General features: G+C 36.5%; 1 protein-coding gene across 1 annotated transcript; it reads right to left on the reverse strand.

The window, feature by feature from the left end:
- Positions 1-651: 651 nt before the first annotated feature.
- LOC118829770 (olfactory receptor 4K13-like) lies at positions 652-17,436 on the reverse strand. Its single transcript, XM_036736657.1, is given in 4 exon segments — positions 652-1,517; positions 1,520-1,592; positions 16,533-16,616; positions 16,927-17,436. Coding segments are annotated over 4 exon segments (1,533 nt in total).
- Positions 17,437-18,538: the final 1,102 nt, after the last annotated feature.

Consider the following 18,538-nt stretch of genomic DNA (forward strand, 5'->3'; position numbering starts at 1 on the left):
ATTTTGGCTTTGTTTTGTCATTACTCCCTTGAAGTCTGTCTATATAACTAGCCCTGGTGCTTTTCAGCTCTGGGTTGTACGATATAAGTCAGAGACATATGGTCGTATTTAATCAATCTGGTTCATATAAAATGAATGTTCACCATCTCTCACTCTTTATGACATGGTGGGAGAATTTGGCAGAGAGATTCCATGTCTGGACTAAGTTTCTGAAAGGTTCCACAATCCACAATCCACAATTGTTTTCTTTCTGTTGATTAGATTTAAGCCAGTTGTGTTTTTGATTATCACAAAAGAAAATAAAAGCAGAGGATAAGCTAGAAGAGAGGTTAGAGATCAAGATAGTCAAGAAGTTCTTACATATAAATATTTTTTGTGTTTGGTACAATGGAAAATTTTAAAAATAAATTGAATTTCAGTTAATAAATCATTTTATTTTTATAAATACACACAAACACATATACAAAGGCAATCACCATATATACCAAAACACATTCTCAGGATATTAATTATAAATGGTTTTGTAAATATAATTTATTATTCATTGTAAAAATAAACATATTTTAAAATGAATTAAAATAACAAATAGTCATTCACAGAAGAAATTTACCATGGTGGTATGATAAAAATATTCATCATCGTGAGCATTATCTAGAGGACTGGCCTAGAACTGATGTGCCGGCTCCTCAGTCTAATCATGGCTTCCTTCATCTCCTGATTCCTTAAACTATAGATAATTGGATTCAGGAGAGGAGTGATAACAGAGAAAAACACTGAGAGGAATTTGTCTAATGCATAGCTACTAACTGGCCAAGCATAGATTAAGATAATTGGTCCAAAGAAGAGAGTTACTACTGTGATGTGAGCAGACAGTGTAGACAGAGCCTTAGAAAGCCCACCAGAGGAGCAACGGTGGACAGTGAGCAAGATGACAGTATAGGAGACAAGCAAGAGTATGAAGCAGATCAGTGAGAGCAGCCCACTGTCAGCAATGACAAGGAGGTCCAGGATATAGGTATCAGTACAGGCAAGGCTCATCACCAGGGGAAGGTCACAAAAAACATCATCAATCACATTGGGGCCACAAAAGGGTAAGCTCACCACAAAGGCCATTTGGCTCATGGTGTGCACAAAGCCAACAACCCATGAGAGAAACACACTCCCTAACAGAATTCGACGGTTCATAATTGTTGTATAGTGGAGGGGTTTACATATTGCAACATATCGATCTATAGCCATCACTACAAGTAGACTCATCTCACTGCCTCCTAAGAAGTGAACTAAAAACATCTGAGCCATGCAGCCCCATAATGAGATGGTTTTCCTCTCCCTGAAGAAGTCTGTGATCATCTTAGGGACAGTAACAGTGGAAAGGGTCATGTCGAGAAAGGAGAGGTTGGCCAGGAGGAAGTACATGGGAGTGGAGTGCAAGTGGGATTCAAAGGTCACCATCAGTATAATGAGAGTGTTTCCAGCCATGATTGATGTGTAGGCCAGGAAGAAGATCACAAAAAGAAAATCTCAAGCTCCCAAGAATTGGTGAGTCCTAACAAAATAAATTCATTTAGCATAGAGTTATTCTTCATCTTCACCTACTGGATGTATTTAAAGCATGCAGAAGTTCTCTGGTGGGAAGAATCTGGAAAAGAAACAGTTTTATGTGAGTATTATTGAATATTATTGAGAAGTATGGAAAGTAGAGTTAATACAGAAAATATTGAATATCGAAAGATCTTTGAAATATACTCAGGGCCTTAATTAATGCCAGAAATATTTAAGAGGGTGTATTTAAAAAAAAGGTTTAAGCATAAAAATCAAGAGTCAATCAGAAGAATTTGCATTTTGGAGAAATGACAGGCAGTGTCCCTACACACTTCACCATTTCAGTAGAATGAAACAATCACAAGTAATTTACTAACTGGACCTTAGTTTTCCTGCCGTTAGGTATAAAGAGGTAGCACCAGATAACTTTTAAGTTTCTTTCCATTTGTAGATCTATAATCATCTCTTCCTAATCACTACCTATAAGTTAGTACTTGCTTTTTCAGCTAAAGTTGTAGAACAAATCAGTTTTCTGCAAAAATGTTCAAATTAGTCCACCTAGATAAGCAGGCTTTTTGACCAATGATTCCCATGCATGGGCCACAGACCCTTTGTCCTCTTGGAATTATTATCAACATCTTTAAATAATTTTGAACATTAAGGATTATCAGAGTGATCTTTAGCTGAAACCACTGGATTTTAAATAATTATTGGATATCAAAAAAGGTCCTCATGTTTTACAATTCCAGGAATCACTTTTCTATGATCCAGTATTTAAGATACAAGCCCTTAGCTGTCATTTATCCTTCTTAATATTATTAGTTTAATTCATATGCAGAATTAGATAATTAACAATATTTACAGCTTTACTGTTTTACTCTGTGTAGTACTTTACTCTGTATGCTCTATATATGTCCTTATTGTCAACATCCATTTCTTTTTTGCCTAGTATTCACAGCACCTAGAAAATTGATGGCACATAGCATACTACAAATGCTTGTCCTTCCTCTGGGTAGTGACTTGGTTAATCCTATTTATAAGGAAGACTATTCTGTCTGCTGTATGTAGTTCAGCTATGGGAGATACTGACAGTAATTAGATCATACATACATATATATATATATATATATATATATATATTATAGAGAGAGAGAGAGAGAGAGAGAGAGAGAGAGAAGAGAGAGAGTTATGCATGTTAGTACCAGGGTCTAGTCATTCCTTCCTCTTGGAAGGAAGAGGAGAGGGTAGAACTTAGCCATAGCACAAAATTACAATCCAGGGACTGAGGAGCATAAGCAAACAGAAAAATAGCTTCTGGCACCATGAAGAAATATTGCGAGTTAGAAGTTCAATAAGTAAATACAGTACTCAAAATAAAGTACAATTGTACCTTAGGGGGAAAATCACTTTTCAATAAAGACTCTGAGAGTACACAGCAGAAATTAATCCAAAGATAAAATGAAATTAGAATTATTGAGGAAAACATCATAAAAATACGTAGCTTGGACAGAAGGTCAAAAATATGACCAATAATAACTATCTTGAAAAATAGAATAAGCAAACAATTCAATAAGGCAATGGAGATAAGACAAAATATTAGGGAAAAATAAAAAATATGGAAAAATTAAATATTTATCTATCTGAAAAATGCTGGATGCGGAGAAAATGACAAGGAGAAGTAACTTAGGAATGATCAGAATCCCTGAAAAAAAACACGAACAAACAAAATACCAGGTCACAGCAGTTCAAGAAATAATAAAACAATCCCAGAATTTTTAGTACCAGAGAAAAAATGCAAATAGAAAATCTATTAGTTGACTCTCAAAAGACATCCAAACTAAAATAGCCAGAATATGGCCAGAATCTAGAAGAAAAAATCCTGAAGAAGAAAATACAAATCCAAGGAACCACAGTTAAGATCACACTAAGTTTTGCCGTAACTATGATAAAGCAAAATAACAGTAGAATAAAATATGCCAAAAGCAAATAACAAGTTTTCTACACAAAGATGATGTCTACAAAAGAGTGTAATCCTACAAAAGAAAAATATATTTTTAATAGACATGAGAGAGACACAGACATAGAGATAGAGAGAGATTACAGTCATATCTTTGGAGATAAAGATGGAAATGAAAGTTATATAGTGATTTATAATAAAGATAGATGTACATACATAAATATAGAGATAGTTGTAGATATAAATTTAGGTATGGATGCTTTCCTCCCAGGCATGTACTTTTTTAGCTCTTGGAGACCAAATTCCTCTACCAATGCAAACCAACATCCCCTTTGAAATGAATAATATTACAGAAATACCTGGACCACTGAGAGGTTCCAATTTGGACAGAGTCACACAATTCATATACATCTAAAGTAAATCTGAAGCCAAGTTTTCCTGTCTCTAGAGTCAGCTTTGCAGCCTGTACAATATAATGTTGAGAAATTTTAAATATCTGAATCATGATCAATTGCTTATGATTTAATAGAGAATACACAAAAGGTCCCTATAAAATGCTACTGTCTTAAATAGTCAATGAAGGAGTGATGAATGACAAACACAGTTGCCTTGTTTTGTTTTCTCCATTTTAAGAGAAGAAAAAGGAGAAAGAATAAAACAAAACACAAGGGAAAAGTAGAAAGAAGAGGACTTGGAGTATAATTAAAATTATAGCAAGTAGAAGAAGAGGAGCTAACATAGAGGTGAAGAGGAGAGGGACATCTCTGGAACCCTACTTTTATCTGAACCAGGCAAAGGAGGATTGAATTCTCTCTCTCTCTCTCTCTCTCTCTCTCTCTCTCTCACACACACACCACACACACACACACACACAGAATTTGGTATATAAACATTCAAAGAAATAAGAAGGAAAAGGAAAGAGGAAAGAGGTTAGAGTGAGGTTTAAGAAGAAGAATAGATTATTCCAATAATCAAGAAAAAAACTTCAGCTACAGGGAACATAAAGGAGAGATGAAAAGCAAAGAGGTGAGAAGAACCAGGAATCTAAATGTATACTGGAAGAAGAGAAGAAGGGCTAAGGAGAGACAGAATATTTCCATTTAAAATTACTAATGTTGATCCTTTCCTTTTTTCTTCTCCACCACTTCTTTTCTTTTTGAAGAGAGAAAGGGTTAAGAGTGAGGGCAAAGAGAGGAAAATTCATAAGAGGATATGATTAATGGAAAAATGCAGTTACACATAACTCTGGATGTGAATGGGTTGTCCATACGTATAAATTAAATAAATAATAGATAGCTGGAAGAATAAATGAATGAATGAATGAATGAATGAAGTCCTGGACATGGAGTCAAAAACTCCTGAGTTCAAATGTTTTCTCAGACACCTACTAGCTATGTTACCCTGGGCAAGTCACTTAATTTTTCCCAGCCTTAATTGACTTATCCTAAAATGAGGATAATCATCTATCTCATGGGACTGTGTTGAAGATCAAATAAGAAAACATACAAATGGTGCTTTGCAAAGCTTAAAGTAGGACATTACAAATGCTAACTTTATTATTACAAAGAGGTTTAAATGCTAAAAAAATAAATTTATATTTGATCCTAGCTATAAAAGGAAGTCTCCAAAGTGCATCAAGTAATGCAATAATAAAGTCTGAGAGAGCTTTAGGAAGATCACTTTAGAAGATATGTGAACTATGGAAGGAAACAGATTCAAGGGATGTTTTAGAGGCTAAAATCATTTAGCCACTGATTAGATAGGAATGGAGGGAGGGGAAAGGGATGAGTAAAAAAAAATTCTACTTTCCAGTCCCAGTTACTATGTGACTGAGAAAATAAGACAGAAACCAACACAGGAGTTGAAAGAAAGGACAAGTGAGACATGGAGGATGACAAATGCAAAAGAACAAATGCAAGAGAATAAATGGTGAGACTGGGAAACATGAAATGTTTTCTCTCATTATTACCTTCCTTCCTAAGCCTGCTTCTGTGCCAATTTATCTCAATCACCCAGCCTGGAAAATTAGAGTAATTTAAGACTCTTCCCTCTTTTTCTCTCCCTTACCAATGCCAGACAGTTACTAACTCCTTCCAAATCTACTTCTACAATATTACTTGAAGCTGTCTCCATTTAAAGAGATAATAACTCAATTCAGGCTCTCAGCATTTTTCACTTTGATGTTTATTGGCCAAAATGAAATAATTTGAATTGGACTGTTATTAGCCCACTAACTTATTTCCTTACTTCCTGTCTCTCCATTTCTTATCCAGAAATTTTCATCTTTCTTTGCATCATGAATCCCTTTGGTGGTCTGGTGGACCCTATAGACTCCTGAAAATGTTTTAAAGGCATTAAATAAAATTAATATGTTTACAAAGAAAACCAATTATGTTAAAATAAATTATCAAAATATATTTTAAATGAACACGTTCACAGGCCAAAATTAAAGCCTCCTCCTCTGATTTATTCTTTACACAGCTGACAAAATTATACTCTTAGGCACAGGTTAGTGCCCCTCTCAAAACCCATCAATGATTTCCTACTGACAACAGAATAAAATGTAATCCCCTTTGTCTTTCCTTTAGGACCTTTCATGCCCCAGGGTGATAGCCTGTCTGTAGCAAAACAGAACAGAACAATTGCTGGTTTCCTCATATCATGTTGTTCTTCCCTGCCTTGACACATATACACAGGCTTCTTCCATGTACAGAATGTCCTTGCTTATCATTTCTATTCTTCAGCTATAGTGCCCTTTATTACATTAAACCTTCTCTCATCCAGCAAGCTAAAATTGACCACACCTTCCTTGTTCTTAGTGTTCTCTAGTTTGTTCTTGTCACATTTGGTTCTCTACATTGTTCTCATACTTCTATGTGTACATGAGAAATAACATGGAAGAGTGCTAGACTTAGAGGCAGAAGAGAACCGGATTCTAGTCCTATAAATAAATCACTTAAGCTCTCACAACCTGTTTCCTCCATTGTACAATTAGAATGACAGATACAATCCCTCATAGTGTTGTTATGTTCAATAACGAAATAGTGCATTTAAATTCTTTGCAATCATACATCAAATAATAATTTATTAAGAAACTAGTTTGCATGTATACAGTGCTTTAAGATTGCGAGGTTCTTTATATAAACTCCATTCAAACATTTATTTCATTTGAAATAGTGCAAAGTTCTACACAAACCAGAAAACACTCATTATTATCTTGTCACCCATTATTACTATAATTATTCCTTGAAGTAGCCACAATACCCAATAGGACCATAGATACAGACATGGAAGGGTTCTGGTAGTCCATCTCTTTCAGGCTGTAAACTCCTTCAAAGCAGAGACTGTCTCATTTTTCACCTAGGTTCCCCCCATAACTAAGATATTGAAAAACCTTGTAGGCAGTTAATAAATGTTTATAGAATAGAATTTCAGTGCAACTCTTTGATCTGGAAGATGAATGACAAAATTTTCTATCTCCTAATTCTATAGAAATTAGAAATAGTTATGCAGATACTACATGAGGATTAATGTGTCTTAATTCTATTTCATTGGAAAATCCCAATCTTTGCTATTTAGTTACCAAGTCTGTATACAGATCTGTTATGGCTCTAAAGCAAAACCTCTGTACAGCATGGAATTGGCCATTCAGCCTTCCACCATTAGATGTAGACATCAAGGAACAGGCTCTTCAATGTGTCACAGAAACCATAAAGATGGGGTTTCCTGGGGCTCCAGGAACAAGGACATATGAACTCCCAAGCATCAGGAAAAAAAAAAAGTAGAAACACTTTTAGATAATGAGCATGGAAGACTGAATAGAAATTCACATGGGAATTATTACAGAGCCATGCTGGTTTTCCCAGGCTTTAAGGGAAATATTTGTTGTCTGGTCATTAAAGTGGATGCAAATTTCACCAAAGTATAGGCATATTCTCTGTCTGCTTTTGCTCCAGAAAAAAAGTTCATCTATGTAACATATTCAAGGAGAAAAAAGAATGTTTAGAAAAAAAAGAAAATGGAGGCTTCATTATGTAGTCATAGAGAACTCCAATGAAATCTTTAAATGTCCTTAATTTAATCAGCATAATCACCATCATCCTGGTCATCCAGCATCCTAATATTGAAGTTATCTTTGGTTACTAACTCTGTCTTACCCACGAAGATCATTCTGTTTCTATACCTGTTGCCTCTACTTCTTCTGCGCTATTAATTCTGCTATGACCATAGTTCATTCCCTCATCAACTAGACCATTTTATTAACCTTCTAAATTATCTACTTCCCTCAAATCTCTTCCCTCTCCAGTCCATCCTCCACTGTCTCCAAAACAAGCTCCCTATAACTAATGACAGAATCAAAATAAGAGTTTAAAGATAGGGGTCAGTGTTGGGCATTTCTTATATAAAATCTGTCTTTGACTTAAATCTCCTCCCAAGAATTCCCTTAGGAAAATCAGAAGCTTTTTGTTTTTCTTCTCCTACATTTTTCCCAACATATTAGAAGTTGGCTCATTTTTGGGTCTCTACACAAAAGGATAAAATGTACTTCACTCCCATGACAGTACTCAGACTGACATAGTATTTAATAATAATAGCTACAATTTATGTAGTGTTTTAATATTGAAAATATTTTACAAATATCTCATTTAATCCTCACAGCAATTCTGTGAGACAAGGGCTACTATTCCTACATTACAGAAGAAAACTGAAGCCAAGTTAAGTGGTTAATGAATTGATAAGTTTCACATCTCTAGTAAATTTCTGAGGCCATATTTCAGCTTAGGTTTTCTAAATTCTAAATCTAACATTCTAATTACTGCACCACTGATAAATTTTTATTTAACCTTGAAGAAAATAAAAATAATACTCATATAGTAGAATCTTTTAGCAGACTCTTTTCTCCCATAGATTTAAACAACCCTCAATCTTTAAGTTCTATTCTGAGCAGGAAAATCAAAAGAGGAAAGAACTGGGGGTCATTAGAAAACTAAATAGCCCACATATCATATAATAGGCACTTCAATACTTCCCTATGGACTGGCCTCTCCAATATTCCAGACTTACAATGTGTAAAAGAGTCAAGCACCCAAGAGAGAAATCTACTCCTTCGTGCCGTGGACTTAAGGACTGACACAGACCACATGAGTCATGAGAGTGTTGAAAAAAGTTCTATGTTTGCTCCTCCACATTATGGCTCAATTGTCTGCTGTTATACCTCAGTAAAATGAGGCAGCTAGATGATGCAGTGGATAAACTACAAGGGCTGGAGTCAAAGGCACCTGAGTCCAAATACGGTTTTGAACACTTAGTAACTATGGGACACTGAGCAAGTCACTTAACCTCAGGTTCCCAAGCTGTAAAATGGGGTTATTGGCACCTGCCTCCCCGATGGTTGTGGGGAACAAATGAGACAACATTTGGAATATGCTAGGCACAGTGCTTGGTGCATAGTTGGGGATTAATAAGTGCCTGTTCCCACTGCAACTCCTTTTTGATCTAGGGCTTTCAGCACATGATCTGAGAGCTCCTCTACATCGTTATTCAGTCAAAATACATACATGAAATAACTCCTTTATTAGAGTCACTATAACACTATTTGTGTTCCTATGCACTGGGGGAAATGCAAATATGACTAAATCCTGCCTTCAAAGAATTTACTTTCTAACAAGGATATAGGCTATGTCCATAGAGTATATATACAGGATATATACAATATGATTCCAAAATGATGGAGGAAAAGAGCATTCTAGAAACTTAAGCACAAAGGCACAAAAGTAAACAATAAGATATTATTCAAGGGGAAAAGCAAGGAGGCCAATTTGGCTGAAGTATATAAGTACTTGAGTGAAAGTAAGTTATAATCAGCTTGGAAAAATAGGCTGGAAAACTAGCAAAACCTGTAAAATTTGAAAATAAATGTTTTTGGAGAAATTCTAGGAGTAAAGATACACTCATCCTCTGTTGGTAGCACTGTAAATTTGTCAGATCATTCTGGAAAACATTTTAGAATTTTACCTTACATGTCATTGAACCATAGGTGCCCTTTGACCCTACAATTCAATTGTTAGCATAAACCATAAAGAGGTCAAACACATAGGGAAAGGACTCATGTATAACCACAGATTTGTTGTAAAAAAAACTGGAAACAATGTGAATGTCCTTCAGTTGGGGAACAATTGAACAAAGTTTGACATATAAATATGATTGAATATGACTATGCTATAAAAATGATAAATAGGAAGAATTCAGAGGAACTTGTGAAGACTTTAGTTAACCAATGCAGAGTAAAATGAGCAGAACCAGGAGAATAGTTAACACATGCCATGTAGGTAACACAATTGATAGAGTGCTGGATTTGCAGTCAAGAAGAATGAAGTTCGCATTTACTGGAGGGGGGAGGGGTGGCAGAGCCAGGATGGCAGCTGGAAAGCAGGGACATGCATGAGCTCCCCTCCAGGTCCCTCCAAAAACCAATAAAATGTTATACAGTTTCTGCGCTAAGGGATCAAGGGACTGGGAATATGATATTCTGGAGGTCAAAGGAGCTAGGATTAAAATCAATAATCACCTACCCAGCAAAACTGAGTATAATATTTCAGAGCAAAATATGGGTTTTCAATGAAATAGAGGACTTTCTTTTTTTATTTTTTTTATTTTTTTTTTTTTATTTAGATTAACATGCCATGCTGACTTTAAGTGGTTCCATCATGTTTTTTTTCTCACCCAGCATAAGAATGCCCTTTTCTTTTTTTTTTCCTTCCTCTTTTTTTATTATTTTTAGTTTACAACACTCAGTTCTACATAATTTTGAGTTCCAGATTTTCTTCCCTTCCTTCCCCCCTTCCCAAGATGGCATGGAATGCAATATATCTTCTGTGTATAACTTAGCATTGAACTTATTTACACACTAATCAAGTTGTAGAGAAGATTACGACCAATGGAATAAATCATGACAAGGAAGAAACAGAAACAAAACAAAAACAAAAACAAAAGAAAAAGGGGGGAAAAAGGCGAGCATGAAGTGTACCTTAATCTGCATTCATACTTCATAGTTCCTTCTCTGGATGTAGATAGTATTCTCCATCATGAGTCCTTTGGAGTTGTCTTTGCACCTTGTGTTGCTGAGAAGAACAAAGTCTATCAGGGTTAGTCATCACAGAATCCATATATCTGTGGTTGGGTATAATGTTCTCCTGACTCTACTCAGCTCACTCAGCATTATATCATGTAGGTTTTTCCAGGTTGTTATGAAGCCTGTATCATCCCCATTTCTTATAGCACAATAGTATTCCATTACCTTCATATACCACAACTTGTTCAGCCATTCCCCAATTGATGGGTGTCCCCTTGATTTCCAATACGTAGCTACTACAAAAAGAGCCACTATAAATATTTTTACATATGGGTCCTTTTCCCACTTGTGTGATCTCTTTGGGATGCACCCCTAGAAGTGGTATTGCTGGGTCAAAGGATATGAACATTTTTATAGCCCTTTGGACCATCTTTCCCTCCAGAATGGCTGGATCAGTTCACAACTCCACCAGCAATGTAACAATGTTCCAATTTTTGCACATCCTCTCCAGCATTTATCATTTTCCTGTTTAGTCATTTTAGCCAATCCGACAGGAGAGATGTGGTACCTAAGAGTTGTTTAGATTTGCATTTCTCTAACCGCTAGTGATTTGGAGCATTTTTCACATGACTATAGATATCTTTAATTTCTTCCTCTTACTATCCTTTGACATTTCTCAATTGGGAAATAACTCATCTTCCTATATATTTGGCTAAGTTCCTTGTATATTTTAGAGAAGAGGCCTTTATCAGAGACACTGTTTGTAAAGATTTTCTCCCAATTTTCTGCTTTCCTCCTAATTTTTATTGCATTGGCTTTTTTTTATACAAAAACATTTCAATTTAACATAATCAAAATTAGCTGTTTTGCATTTTGTAATGCTCTCTTTCTCTTATTGTGTCATGAATTCTTTGCTTCTCCATAAGTCTGATAGGTAAGCTATTCCCTGCTCTCCCAAATTCCTTATAGTACCAGCCTTTATTCCCAAATCATGAAACCATTTTCACTTTATTTTGGTATATAGTGTAAGATACTGGTCTATGCCCAGTTTCTGTCCTACCATTTTCCAATTTTCCCGGTAGCTTTTGCAAAATAGTTCATTATTAGCCCAGAAGCTGCTTTCTTTGGGTTTATCAAAGAGTAGAATGCTATAGTCTTTGACTTTTCCATCTTATATACCTATCCCATTCCACTGATCCATGACTCTGTTTCTTAGCCAGTACCAGGTAGTTTTGATCACTGCTGCTTCATAGTATATTTTAACACCTGGTATGGCTAGGCCACCTTCCCTAGCATTTCTTTTCATTAATACCCTAGATATTCTGGACTTCTTGTTCTTCCAGATGAATTTTGTCATTATTTCATCCATCTCTTTAAATATTTCTTTGGTATGGCACTGAATAGATAGATTAATTTTGGTAAAATTGTCATTTTTATATTTAGCTTGGCCTAACCATGAGCAACTGATACTTTTCCATTTGTTTAAATCTGACTTTATTTTCATGAAAACTGTTTCATAATTATGTTCATATAGTCCCTGGGTTTGTCTTGGCAGATAGACTCCCCAATATTTTATAGTGTCTACAGTAACATTGAATGGAATTTCTCCTTTTATCTCTTGCTCTTGGGGTATGTTAGTAATGTGTATGAATGCTGAGGATTTAGCTGGGTTTATTTTTTATGCGAAGTTGCCAAAGTTGTTTATTATTTCAAGTAATTTTTAATTGATTGCCTAGGATTCTCTAAGTAAATCATCAAATCATGTGAAAAAAGTGATAATTTAGTTTCTTATTTGCCTATTCTAATTCCTTCAATTTCTTTTTCTTCTTTTATGGCTACAGCTAACTTTTCTAGTACAATATTGAATAGTAGGGGTGATAATGGACATCCTTGTTTCATGCCTGATCTTATTGGGAATGCATCTAACTTATCCCCATTACAAATAATGCTTCTTGATGGTTTTAGGTAGATGCTATTTATAATTTTAGGAGGGGCCATTTAGTCTTATGTTTTCTAGTGTTTTTAATAAAAATGAGTGTTGTATTATGTCAAAGGCTTTTTCTGCATCTATTGAGATGATCATATGGTTTCTGCTAGTTCTCTTGTTGATGTGGTCAATTATGCCAATAGTTTTCCTAATATTGAACCAGCCTTGCATTGCTGGAATGAATCCTACCAGGTCATAATGTATTATTCTCATGATAAGTTGGTGCAATCGTTTTGCTAATATTTAATTTAAAATTTTTGCATCAATATTCATTAGGGAAATTGGTATATAATTTCTCTCTCTGTTTGGACTCTACATGGTTTGGTTATTATTACCATATTTGTGTCATAAAAAGAATTTGGTAGGACTCCTTCTTCACCTATTTTCCCAAATAGTCTACAAAGTATAGGAATTAGTTGTTCTTTAAATGTTTGATAGAATTCACATGCAAAATCATCTGGCCCTGAAGATTTTTGCCTAGGGAGTTCATTGATGGCTTGCTCAATTTCTTTTTCCAAGGTGGGGTTTTTAGAAATTTTGCTTCCTGTGCTGTTAACCTGGGCAATTTGTGTTTTTGTAGATATTCACCAGTATCTCTAAGGTTGCCAAATTTATGGGCATACAATTGGGGAAACAGTTCCTAATTATTGTCTTGATTTCCTCTTCATTAGTACTTAATTCACCCTTTTCATTTTTGATACTGGTAATTCGATTTTCTTCTTCTTTTTTTTTAATCAAATTGACCAAAGGCTTAACAGTTTTATTTGTTTTTTCATAAAACCAGTTCTTTTTTTATTTAATTCAGTAGTTTTCTTGGTTTCAATTTTATTGATCTCTCCTTTGATTTTCAATATTTCTAATTTTGTATTTACTTGGGGATTTTCTATTTGTTCTTTTTCTAGCTTTTTCAATTGCATCCCCAATTCATTGATCTCCTTTTTCCAAATTTTTTTCTTGTAGACATTTAGAGATATGAAACTTCCCCTAAGGACTGTTTTTGTGAATCCCATAAGTTTTGGTATGTTGTGTCATTATTGTCATTCTCTTGAATGAAGTTATTAATTGTTCTCTGATTTGGTCTTTGGCCCACTCGTTCTTTAGAATTAGATTATTTATTTTCCAATTAATTCTTAGCTTATTTTTCCATGGTTATTTATTACAAATAATTTTTATGCATCAAGATCTGAAAAGTATGCTTTGACTGCTTCTGCCTTTCTGCACTGGATTGTGAGGTTTTTATGCCCTAGCACATGGTCAACTTTTGAGTATATGCCATGTACCACTGAGAAAAAAAAAGTATATTCCTTTTTATCCCCATTCAGTTTTCTTCAGAGGTCTTTCATATCTGCCTTTTCTAAAATTTTGTTACCTCCTTAACTTCTTTCTTATTTGTTTTGAGGTTAGATTTATTGAGTTCAGAGAGGGGGAGGTTGAGGTCTCCCAACATTATAGTTTTGCTGTCTATTTCTTCCAATAACTCCCTTAACTTCTCCTCTAAGAATCTGCATGCCCTACCACTTGGTGCATATATGTTAAACAATAATATTGCTTCATTGTTTATGGTGCCTTTTAGCAGGATGTAGTGTCCTTCCGTAACTCTTTTAATTAAATCTATCTTCACTTTTGCTTTGTCTGAGATTAGGATTGCTACACCTGCTTTTTTTTAACTTTAGCTGAAGCCCAATATATTCTACTACATCATTTTACCTTTACTCCGTGTGTATCCCCCTGTTTCAGATGTATTTCTTGTAAACATATTGTAGGATTATGGTTTTAATCCATTCTGCTATCTGCTTCCATTTTATGGGAGAGTTCATCACATTCACATTCCCAGTTACGATTTTTACCTGTGTCTTTTTCTCCAACCGATTCCCCCCTGTTTATGCTTCTATTTCTCCCTTTCCCCTTCCACTCCTCAACAAAGTTTTGCTTTTGACTGCTGCCTTCTAGTTTATCCTCCTTCTTGATTCCCCTACATTATCTTGTCATTTTCCACTTTCTACTTCTTCCCTCCCTTCTGACCACCCCCGTCCCATTTTTCACCCTTTCCCCTCCTACTACCTGTAGGATAAGTTAGATTTCTATACTTTTCAGTGTATGTTATTCCTTCTTGAACCAGATCAGATGACAGTAAAGGTCAAATACTGCTCTTCTCCCTCCCTTCTTTCAATCCACTATGATGTGTTTTTGTGACACTTTATTTGATTTAATTTACTCTTTTCTTCTATCTCCTGACCTCTTCTCCATAACTCTTCCTTTACATCTCTTACCTTTCGATTTTCATAATAGCTGTACTGTTCTCAAGATTGACATATATATATGTGTGTGTGTATATATATATATATTATTATATATACATATACATATATCATATATGAAATGATGTAATCCTATAAAAAGATGTAAATAATTTGTCCTTTTTGATTAATAATTTTGGGGGGCGGGTTTCCCTGGTTACTTTTTTATGTCTCTCTTGAGTTTTGTATTCCAAGATCAAATTTCCATTGAGTTCTGGCCTTTTCATCAGGAACATCTGGAATTCCCTTATTTCGTTGAATATCCATCTCCTTGCCTGAAAAAATGCTTAATTTGCTGGGTATTTGATCCTTGATTGTAGTCCCAGCTCCTTTGCCCTTCCGAATATCATATTCCAATTTCTCCTATCATTTAATGTAGAAGCTGAGAGATCCTGCATGATCGTGACTGTAGTTCCATGATATTTGAATTGTTTCTTTTTGGCTGCTTGTAGTATTTTCCCTTGACTTTGTAATTCTGAAATTTGGCTATAATTTCTTGGTGTTTTCCATTTGGGATCTCTTTCAGGGGTTTATTGGTGGATTCTTTCTATGACTATTTGCCCTCAGGTTTTAGGACCTCTGGGCAGTTATCTTTGATAATTTCTTCAGAGATACCCTCAAGGCTCTTTTTTTTCATGTGGATTTCCGGTAGACCAATAATTCTTAAATTTTCTCTCCTGGATCTATTTCCAGGTCAGTTGTTTTCCCAATCAGATATTTCACATTTTTTCTATTTTTCATTCTTTACATTTTGTTTGACTACTTCTTGATACCTCATAAAGTCATTAGCTTCTACTTGCTCAAATCTAATTTTTTAATTTATTTATTTATTTTGGTTTACCACACATGGTTCTACATAGTTTTGAGTTCCAGATTTTCTCCCCTCCCTCCCCCTCCCTCCCCAAGACAGCATTGAAGTTCATATAGCTGTCATGTATAACTTCGCATTGAATTATTTATGCACTAGTCAAGTTGTAGAGAAGAATTTTGACCAATAGAATGAATCATGAGAAAGAAAAAAGAACCAAAAAAAAAAAAAACAACCCAAAAACAAAAACAAAAGCGAAGCAAAAAAGGTGAGCATGTAGTGAGCCTCGATCTGTATTCAAATTTCGCAGTTCTTTCTCTGGATAAATATAGCATTCTCCATCGTGAGTCCCCTGGAGTTGTCCTTGCCCTTAGATTGCTGAGAAGAGCGCAGTATGTCAGGGTTGGTCCTCACGGAATCCATATATCTGCTGTGCACAACGTTCTCCTGGCTCGCTCCACTCACTCAGCATTATGTCGTGTAGGTTTTTCCAGGTTGTTATGAAGTCTGCATCATCCCCATTTCTTATGGCACAATAGTATTCCATCACCTTCATATACCACAGCTTGTTTAGCCATTCCCCAATTGATGGGTATCCCTTTGATTTCCAATTCTTGGCTACCACAAAAAGAGCTGCTATAAATATCTTGTACATATGGGTCCTTTTCCCGCTTGTGTGATGTCTTTGGGATACAACCCTAGAAGTGGTATTGCTGGGTCAAAGGGTATGAACATATCTATAGCCCTTTGGGCATAGTTCCAAACTGCTCTCCAAAATGGCTGGATCATCTCACAACTCCACTGTCGGCGGCTGGACGGGATGTGCCCCACTTTGGCACCCGTACTCCCGACTACCGCCTATCACTCACCCTGCCCGGGTCTTCGGACGTCCGGCTCCTCTCAGGGGATGCGAGAGGAGAATCACCAGGCAGTACGCCGGAGTCAACAAGCAGCTTTATTGCATGGCATACCAGAAATCTCACACAAATCCACTGACCCTCCTGGGGAGCACCTTATATGGGGTGTTTCGGGTTGGCTCCTCCCTAGTTCCTCCCCGAGGGTGGAGCTCCTCCAGTAAGAGCTGCCCTGGTACTGACGTGGTGGAAGCCACCAGGCCCGCCGCGTCAGCAGGTCCAGCTCCCTGGCGTCTCACTACCCTCTCGGGGGGGCCCAGGTCCAGAGCGCCCTAACAACTCCCCCTTTTGTTTTATGAGCGGCGCAGAACCCCAATCATACAAGAAGTCAGGCAGGGTAAGCACAAACAGGTGAGAAGGGCAAGGACGAGGACAAACCCCCCAATGGAGGCCCATTGGAGTAATTGATGGACATGAAGAGTGTCCCACCAGTCCTTGGCGTTGTTACAGTTCTGTCCCGGTCGCATTGAATGTGTATAGTGGCAGTCTGTATGGCCGCAATGGCCTCATCTAACATGTGCAGTTCAGTGGTGAAAGTAGTGGCAGTGCTAGAAGGCTTTCTAATTGAGTTACACAGACAGGATGGGCTGCAGGTCACCAACTGGAACATCGGGAGATTTGGGGTAAGGGCCCAATGCGTGGGAGTCACTGCCAGGGGTGGCAAGACGGCAGGAGCAGCTGTGGATGGGGTCGCCAACTGGATCATGGCAAGCAGGCAGCTAAGGGCGTGTTGAAGGCAGCCTCTGTCTCCGGACGGTCTTGTTCTTCCGCCGCGGCCTCCTTCCCCTGGGGCATCAACGGGGCGCAACCTCACGGACCCGGCGGATGGGCACCCAGACTTGTTCTCCTGTGGCGTCATCTGTGGAGACACAAAGATACCCTCTCCCTCTGATTACAACCCTTCCGGCCTGTGCCACTCCCCTTTCTTATCTTTCCACCATACCGTGCTGCTTGAAGGCACGCAGTTGGTGGTGTCTCCTTTTGGCCTGGTTCCTGTTTTTCACACCGGTCCCCAGCATAGTATTTTAACGCGGTGTGAGGCCATCGTCACGGAATTGCAAAAATTGGCAGTAAAGGTGGCTGTAGCAAGCTGCGCATGGGTCAGCCTCCCCGCCATTCCCCCTTTTTGTTTTATGACAATAGGACTCACATACATAAGGGATTTAATTAAACATCTTTCATTCTCTACGTGAAACTTGTCCCGGTGTAAAGGCTAAATATTAGAATCCTTTCTATCTATTGTACATAAACTTCCAATGTTACAAATAAGGAGAAGCAACATGGTCTCTAGGAAGGGGTTACATAGAGAACTCTGTGTGCTATCTTTTGCTGTTCCTCTGAGCAAACTTAGTCAAGGTCTTCAAAAATCATGCAGAGGAGTTCACAAACCTTTCCTACATAAAAAAATCTCTTTTACTCAGAAACGCGTATAATTTATCCTGATATTATTAATTCTAGGGCTAGCAATTCTTAAATTTTGATTACCAAACCTTTTCCACAAGTAAACAAAGAAAACTAAACTTACTAGTGCAAATACTATCTCTAAGCAACAACATCAATAGCTTAATTAATGATCTCACAAATTTCCCAAATGATAGCAAAACAATTAAAGACAAAATTTGGTAATTTAAGATTTCTCAAATTACAATTCGGAACCTAATAACAGTTAGATTATAAAAGAAATTGCGTTTCTAACAACACAGATGATATAGCTGCTTACCAATTTACGCAATAAGAAAAATTTGAGACGTATAACAAAATATCAAAAAACCATAATTATCATCCATTTAAACTTGAAACCAAGACCAATTAATTTCCATTTTGGTGGCTTTACCGCAGTCAGATATGACCCCAAATTGCTTAAGACAGAGAATCATTCATCTCATTACCAAAACTTCACATTGAAGAAAATCCACATAAAATTAATATAAAGCAATTATTTTAACTTAAAACAGTTTACA

The sequence above is a fragment of the Trichosurus vulpecula genome, chromosome 8 (genome assembly GCF_011100635.1).
Source record: "Trichosurus vulpecula isolate mTriVul1 chromosome 8, mTriVul1.pri, whole genome shotgun sequence".
Classification (NCBI taxonomy): Eukaryota; Metazoa; Chordata; class Mammalia; order Diprotodontia; family Phalangeridae; genus Trichosurus; species Trichosurus vulpecula.